Source organism: Echinops telfairi, unplaced genomic scaffold, assembly GCF_000313985.2.
Source record: "Echinops telfairi isolate 266 unplaced genomic scaffold, ASM31398v2 ScPeMD7_36;HRSCAF=134, whole genome shotgun sequence".
NCBI classification, from domain to species: Eukaryota; Metazoa; Chordata; class Mammalia; order Afrosoricida; family Tenrecidae; genus Echinops; species Echinops telfairi.
The window spans coordinates 436,249-443,030 of record NW_022103934.1 but is presented as its reverse complement, the minus strand read 5'-3'; the positions used below and the strand labels follow the sequence as shown (position 1 = coordinate 443,030).

At 62.7% G+C, this 6,782-nt stretch overlaps 2 protein-coding genes across 4 annotated transcripts in view; both read right to left on the bottom strand.

Moving 5' to 3' along the window:
• The window catches only part of ELAVL3 (ELAV like RNA binding protein 3), an 18,384-nt gene extending 17,623 nt beyond the window's left edge, over positions 1-761 (bottom strand). The window contains 1 exon segment of the mRNA XM_045290283.1: positions 401-761. Within this exon segment, the coding sequence (XP_045146218.1) occupies positions 401-409 (9 nt within the window). The 5' untranslated portion in view covers positions 410-761.
• A 2,427-nt stretch (positions 762-3,188) lies between these two features.
• The window catches only part of ZNF653 (zinc finger protein 653), an 8,059-nt gene continuing 4,465 nt past the window's right edge, over positions 3,189-6,782 (bottom strand). The window contains exons 3-8 of one of the 3 annotated variants that reach the window (XM_045290344.1): positions 5,949-6,545; positions 5,633-5,813; positions 5,410-5,521; positions 4,235-4,349; positions 3,863-3,962; positions 3,189-3,623 (exon numbers count right to left, since the gene is read on the bottom strand). In XM_045290344.1, the coding sequence (XP_045146279.1) occupies positions 3,446-3,623; positions 3,863-3,962; positions 4,235-4,349; positions 5,410-5,521; positions 5,633-5,813; positions 5,949-6,545 (1,283 nt within the window). In that variant the 3' untranslated portion in view covers positions 3,189-3,445. Of the gene's footprint in view, positions 3,624-3,862; positions 3,963-4,234; positions 4,350-4,612; positions 5,014-5,409; positions 5,522-5,632; positions 5,814-5,948; positions 6,546-6,782 lie in introns of those variants that run through there. The other 2 variants (XM_045290345.1, XM_045290346.1) reach the window with 2 other exon arrangements.

Below are 6,782 nucleotides of genomic sequence, written 5' to 3'. Positions count from 1 at the left end.
CTCCCTGTCCGCCTTGGTCAGGCCCAGCATCAGGGATCGGGGCCCTGTGTTTGTTTGGGCTGCCTGCGGGGTGCGGGCCTGGATGGAAGCGGCATCCTCCGCTTCCGCGGTCCCTCCCCCATCAAGCCAGCTTTGGGGAGGTGGGCAATCCCAGTCCCCAGGCGGCGTGGGAATCCTTCCCAATAGCAACGCGGCTCCCCAAGGCCCCCCAGGCCAGGTTCCAAGGGACTCCAGCACTCTGGGCGCGGTCTTGCCACTCTCAGGCCCCGAGGCTCGGTCCTACCCCCCCCATCCAGGCCTAACTAGGCCTGGTCCTACCCCCCCCTCTCCCCATCTCGCCGGTACCTAGGCCCAACATCTCCCCGTCCAGATTTTCCCTAGACTACAGCAAAATACCTACAGTGACCATTCTTGTGTGCCCGGCGGGCGCGGTCCGTGTAGAGGGCGGCTCCGGGGGTCTTGCACTCCGGTGGGGGGCGCCCGATGCTCACTCCGGGGGCCCGCCCGGGCGGCCTCTGGCGCGGCGGCTGCAGAGGCAGCGGTGAAGGCGGTGGCTCCCTCGAGGGCTGGGAACGGGCCCGAGCCCGGGGGCAAGCGCGTGGCCGACCCGGTCTCGGGGTGGCTGACGGCGGCAGAGGATGGAGAGAGGGCTGGGGCTGGCGGTTACCCCCTGGGCGGCCCCGCAGAGCCTGGAGAGGTTGTGCTCCCCCAACAGAATTCCCGGAGCGCTACCTAATCGCCGCCACCCTTTCGGCCTGGCCAGTCCGGTCCCGGGTGCTCAGTTCTTTACCCTCGCCCGCCCTCCCTCCCTCCCTCCAGCCCGTGCTGCGCGCTCCGCGCTCTGGGCCGCGCCGCCGCCGCCCCCAGCCCTTTATAGCAACAGCGGCCATCGCCGGCGTCGCTCATTGGCGGAGGCGCCCTAGCCCCGCCCCCTCGCGGCACCCGACGGCGCGGCAGGTGGAAGCGAGCGCACAGGCTCCACACCTCCAAAAGTGCATTCTGAGGCTAGGGTTGCTACACTGGGGCCCGCCTGCCCTCTCAGGCTCTGCCGTGGAACTAATTCCCCGAGTGAACTGTCGGCTGGGGTGACATAGCGGCTTTTCCTCTTCTGTCCAGACCCAAGATGCTGGAGAAGGAGTGGAGGTAGAGGTGATCCTATCTGCCGGAGGCTCTGTCCATGAGACTTGGGAGGGCACGGGGAACTAGAACTTCGATGGGAAGAGATCTGGGTCTCCAGACTTGGGTGCACCAGGTGTAGCCCTTCAAGACTCTGGGGGTGGGTAGTGGATGGCTGAAGTCCTAAACCGCCTGAAAGGATGCTTGTGGGTTGTTGGGAGTGGCTAGGTGTGGCCTCTAGGGTTCAAAAGGTGGGGACTGTGTCCCAGAGTGTATGGGAGTTCTACACTGCTCAGAATGGGAAAGGTGTTGTGTTCAAAATCGTACCTATTACTGTTGTCCTCCTGTAACCACAGGAAGCCCGAGGGACCTCTGGGATCCGGTATAACGTAGGGCGGGGCTTCCTGGGCTTGTGATTCTTTCCCCTGATTACAGAGCCACGATTCCTTTTTTGGTAGGGGCACCTGGCCACTAGCTAAGGCGGTCGTGCATGCTTGTCTACAGTAGCCAGCCGCAGACACACAGCTTCCCTGGGGCGTGGGCCTTCCTGGGCTTGTGATTTTTTCCCCTGATTATAGAGCCATGATTCCTTTTTGGTAGGGTCACCTGGCCCCTAGCTAAGGCGGCCGTGCGTGCTTGTCTACAGTAGCCAGCCGCAGACACACAGCTTCCCTGGGGCGTGGGCGCCGAGATTTGGCTTCAGCACCACAGACAGCAGTCCGACGACTGAGTCGTTAGCCAAGAACCCTCTAACCCGAGATCCGTGCCCTCTACCCTATCCTCGTTCTTAAACGCCCCATGCGCACGCACTCCACACTCCGTCCAAGAATACCATTAAACTCAGAGGAGAGCCCAATTTCACCAAACATGGACGACTCATGGGAGAACCAATAGCAGGAGGAAGCTTTAGAAATTGAGCCAATCAGAACGTGTGCAGCAGAGATCGCTGCCACACTGACGCCGGAGCATGCCAATCACAGTGGCCCCGCAATCGAGACAGTGGCGAGGTGGGCCCTCGGGTGGCCTGGCTTGGACCTATGGGGCAGACCTAGCTGCCAGCAGTGGGGACCAGTTGTCACCTGCTCCCTACTTCGGACTCCTCCTGGATTCCACGCTGCGCCAAGAGGGGGGCTACTCTTGGGCAAGCAGGCCCAGCTGCAGTTTCCATGGAAACTGCCAGCTCCGGCTGTGGGCCATACAAGGACGACGACGACGAAGGGGACTGTGCCTGGAGGGTGGGGTGGGTGGAGGGTGACCCCAGTGGCCATATGTTCACTGATTCTTCGTTCCTGACTGGGATAGCTCTCTCCAACCCTGCCCCCTCTAAAGTAGCAATGGCTAGTCCTGGCTTCGAGCTGTCCTCTGGAGCTGGGGAGGAACTGCTGAGGTCAATCTCCGAGTGGCGCCACAGGGGTCCCTTGGGCACGTGCCCGGGCTCCCGGTTGCTGTCCCCAGGGTCACGTGTGCCCACGCGACTTGCGCGCCCCCTGGCGGGCGCCTGGAGAAGCGCGGCGAAGGATTGTTCCTGAGGCGGGCCCAGTATCTTCCTCAGAAAAAGGGGGCCAAGGCAACCGCAGTGCCTCTGCCTATCCATACCTCCTCCTCTCCAAGGGGCAAGGTCGATCCCTTTCTACCCCTGCATCTTGGCACTGCCTGTTCCCTTAGCCTGGCGCTTGCCTTCTCCAGGGGCGGGTCCTTTTTGCCCTTCTGGTTTATGCTTACATGCCACCTCCTCAGAGACGCCCTCCCTAAAATTCTTGGCTGCATGGCTCTGGGTTCAAGCTGTAAATGGCATAGTTGGGAGTTTCGTGAGCCTCGTCTCTGCTTGTCCCCCAGCTCTGAGGGTGGGCACTGCAGCCACAGGAGAGTCTCATGAGGAATTAAGTCTGGGAAACAGGATGACTCTCCTGTCCTAACCGACCCCCACCCCCACCCCCCCAGAGCCCAGGCAGCTGAGGACAAAGAGAAAAGGGGATGGGGGAAGGGGAGTCAGCAACGGCTGAGGAGGGGTCATGTTGGAGGTCCTGGGTGTCAGTTCCCCCTCCCAAAATAGCCAGGCCTAGGGGAGGTGGTATCCCTTCTCACTCTTTAATCTCACTTCTCTCTGGACACAGTTCCAGCCGTGCCGCTCCAGGCGCCAGCTCCAGAGGTGCGAGGGGGTGGGGAAGGGGGACCTGCCCAGGTGGCCCAGCCTGGGGCGGGGCAGGGTGGGGCGGGGCGCCTCCTTCCGGCCCGCGGTCTCGAAGCCCCCCTACCCCACCCCGCCCCATAGGCCCGGGTGAGGTATCCAAAAGGACAAATAAATAGGAAGGGTCAGTGGTCGGGTGGCTCAGGTGGGTTTGTGGTCCGGGTGGCTTTTGAGCGTGTGGAACTTGACGCTGTCCAGCTTCTCGAAGCGCTTCCCGCAGCGCTCGCACGTGAAGTTGTACTGCACCTCCGCCGTGTGCTTCTTCATGTGCCAGTTGAGCGAGGCGCGCTGCCGGCACTGGTAGCCGCAGATCTCACACCTGCCAGCAGCAGGCAACACCCGGGCGGGTTAGGGTCCTGCTGCCTGGGGGCAGGGCCGCGGTGGGCTCAGGAGGGGGTGTGGGGCGGCCCGGGGCGGGGCTAGGCAGGGGAGGCACCCAAAAGGATTGGTGCCATCTCGGGTGGACACTTGCATAGCACTGGGCAGAGGTGGGGCGGAGCCAGCCGAGGGGCTAGCCCCTTCACGGTGTCCTCCCTCTGGGCCCATGGGTGCACTCACTGCAGAGGCGTCTCCCCTGTGTGCGTGCGTCGGTGGACTTCCAGGTGGTTCTTTCTCTTAAAGGACTTGCCGCAGGTCTCGCAGGTGAATTCCCGGACACCTGGGGGCGAGCAGATGCTGGGCTGAGGGCACTGCCATTTGGGGGCCACCAGGTATCTCGGGTGCGATGCAGAGGTGGGTGGCAGGCTCTAAGGGGCTGCTGGGAGCAGACACACCACACTGGACCTCCCAGGGCTAATGAGGACAGTGACAAGGACAGCAGCCACAGCACCAGAGGCTCCCTGGTCAGCCAGGACTCGGCTGGTCTCCGTGGGCGTCTGGAGGAGAAAGCTGGCTGCCTAGCAGTGCCGCCCACCAAGCAGGGGGCCTGACCTGAGTGGATGATCATGTGCCGCCGCAGGTGGTTGGACAAGTAGAACTTCTTGCCGCAGCCTGGATGGGGGCACACTTTGGTCTTTCCTTTCCGGTGTACAAGGTTGACGTGGTTCTGCGGGTGGAAGGGGCGGGCCAGGGCTGTGGGGCTCTCGAGAGTGGGGAGAAGTGATGGCAGCTGGGGGCAGGCTGGGATCAGCCCTGCCAGGGAGAAGGGAGAGTGGTGCTCTGCCTAGGGGCCCAACAGCACTTCCTGAGCATCTACTGTGTGAGTCAGGTGCGCCTGACCCAAGCCAGGGTATTTCCCATCGCCTCATCTACATGCATGTGAAAGTTGGACACTGAATAAGGAAGACCGAAAAAGAATCGGTGCGTTTGAATTGTGGTTGTGGAGGAAATACTGAAAGGACCATGAACGGTTCAAAGGACAAACCAATCTGTCTTGGAAGGACGGCCAAAACGCTCTGTGAGAGGTCAGGATGGCGAGGCACTGGCTCACGTACTTTGGACATGCTGTCAGGAGAGACCAGTCCCTGGAGAAGGGCAGCATGTTTGGCAGAGGAGCAGCGGGAAAGAGGGATGTGCTCGATTAGATGGACTGACGCGGTGCCTGGAGCAATGACTCAAGCTGAGCAACAACTGGGAGGGGCACAGGGCTGTGCAGTGCTTTGTTCTGTTGTGCATAAGGTCACTGTGGGCCAGCACTGATGTGATGGCACCTCACCACTGTGTGCCCAACTCTGGAGAGCCAGTGGGTCCTCCCTGGTCCCAGGAAGGGCCTGTTGGGGAAATCAAGGTTCAGAGGCGTAGTGGCTCCAGTAATGACTGCACTTTGTCACCGCAGAGGGGCCTGTTATTTGGGAGGGGCTTGGTTTAAGGAAAACGTGGCTCAGCACATTCACAGGCCTGGAGCTGCCTCTATGTGCGGTCTGGGGTGACAAGACCCCACATCTGTCCCTAGGGACTCCCCGTCCAGACCCTGGGGGCAGTTCTAACTGGGTAGTGCAGGGACCTGGTGGGGGGGGATGGGGACGGTGTGTGTCCCACCCTGTGTTGTCTGTGTGGTTACAAAACACAGGCTGCAGAAAGCAGCTCCCCTTGTCCCCAAAGTCACACTCCACACCTGACCAGTGCCCACAGTTGCCAAGCCCAGTGTCCTTGGGGACCTGCCTCACCTGGAAGCTGCTGAGGGCCACGTAGACCTGGCTGCAGCCCTCGTAGGGACAGTGGAACATCTCCAGCAGGCCGTCAGCGTCCGTCACTCTGGAGCGTTTGCTCCGCCGCCTCCTGGAGGGAGGGGGAAGGAGGCAGTCCAAGTGCGCATGCATCGGGGCTCCCACACCAGGGTTGCTGGGCGCCTGCTGGCTAGCCCTCCCCCTGCGTGGCCCGGGCACCCACTTCTCAGGCTCTTTGGGGATCTCATAGATGATAGTGGACATGTCGCTGCCATCAAGCTCCTCCCCATCAGCCTCTGCCTCTGGCTCCATGCTCTCGGGCACCACAGCCGACAGCTCGGCCAGCTCCGGGGCCACCGGTTCCTCCTTCTCCTCCTTCTTGAGCATGTACAGGTCCTCCTTCTCTACGGGGGTGGACAGAGGGCAGGGGTGGCTGTGGGGTAGGAGGCTGGCAGTGAGTCTGAACAGGACCCCTAGCCACCCCCCCCATCCTCACCCCCATAAGGGGTTTCGGGCCACCCTCCTCGGTATGGCCAGACCTTTCTTGGTCTCGATGACTGGCGTGGTGCTCGTGCCTGTGGTGTTGGGCTGGTCGCCCTCGGGCTCTGTCTGGGTATATGCCGCCACGCCCTCCATCATGGCGCAGGGCACTTCCTCGCCCAGGCCGCTGCCAGGGGCACCGCTGCCGGCCGCCACGTTGAGGTGAATGCCCTCAGCAGTGAGGGCATCGTAGCCTGGGCCCGCGATGATAATCACCTGTGAGCCGGGCACCATGCCTGGCACAGGGCAGCTGGCCACCACTTCGCCTAGTGCCTCCTGGGGCATATTCTCAAAGAGGGCGCCAGGGCCTGCACCCACTTGCACGGGCACTGGCACGCACACTACGGCCTCCAGGGCCTCGGGCCCGCTGCCAGCGGGGTTGGGGCACAGGGGCGTGCCCTGCTCGGCCAGGCTCTCCACGTGGTGGACGTCAAAGGGGATGTGCATGCCCTCCTGCGTGATGAGCCCGATGCTGCCCGCCGGGCTGCTGGGCGTCACTGTCACCGAGCTGGTGGCTGGCTGGCCCTCAGCGGGCTCCTCGGGGTCGGAATCGGAGCTGGAGGACGTGGAACTGCCAGCCGCCAGGCCGCTGCCTACTGTGGAGACAGGGGAGGGGCAGTTACAATGGCTGCACTGCGGCTGCAGCGGAGGGTGGCACTTGCTGAGATCACCAGGGACTGGGTGCTCTGACCCCCTCACTGCCAACACTAGCGGTCCCAGTCCCCATCCACCCTCTGGGACCCACTGGTATCTTGGTCCCTTCCCTTGGCACCTGCAGGTACACATGGTCCCTCAAGCCTGGCCTCTCCTCAGGGCTGGGACAGGCGGGGGGG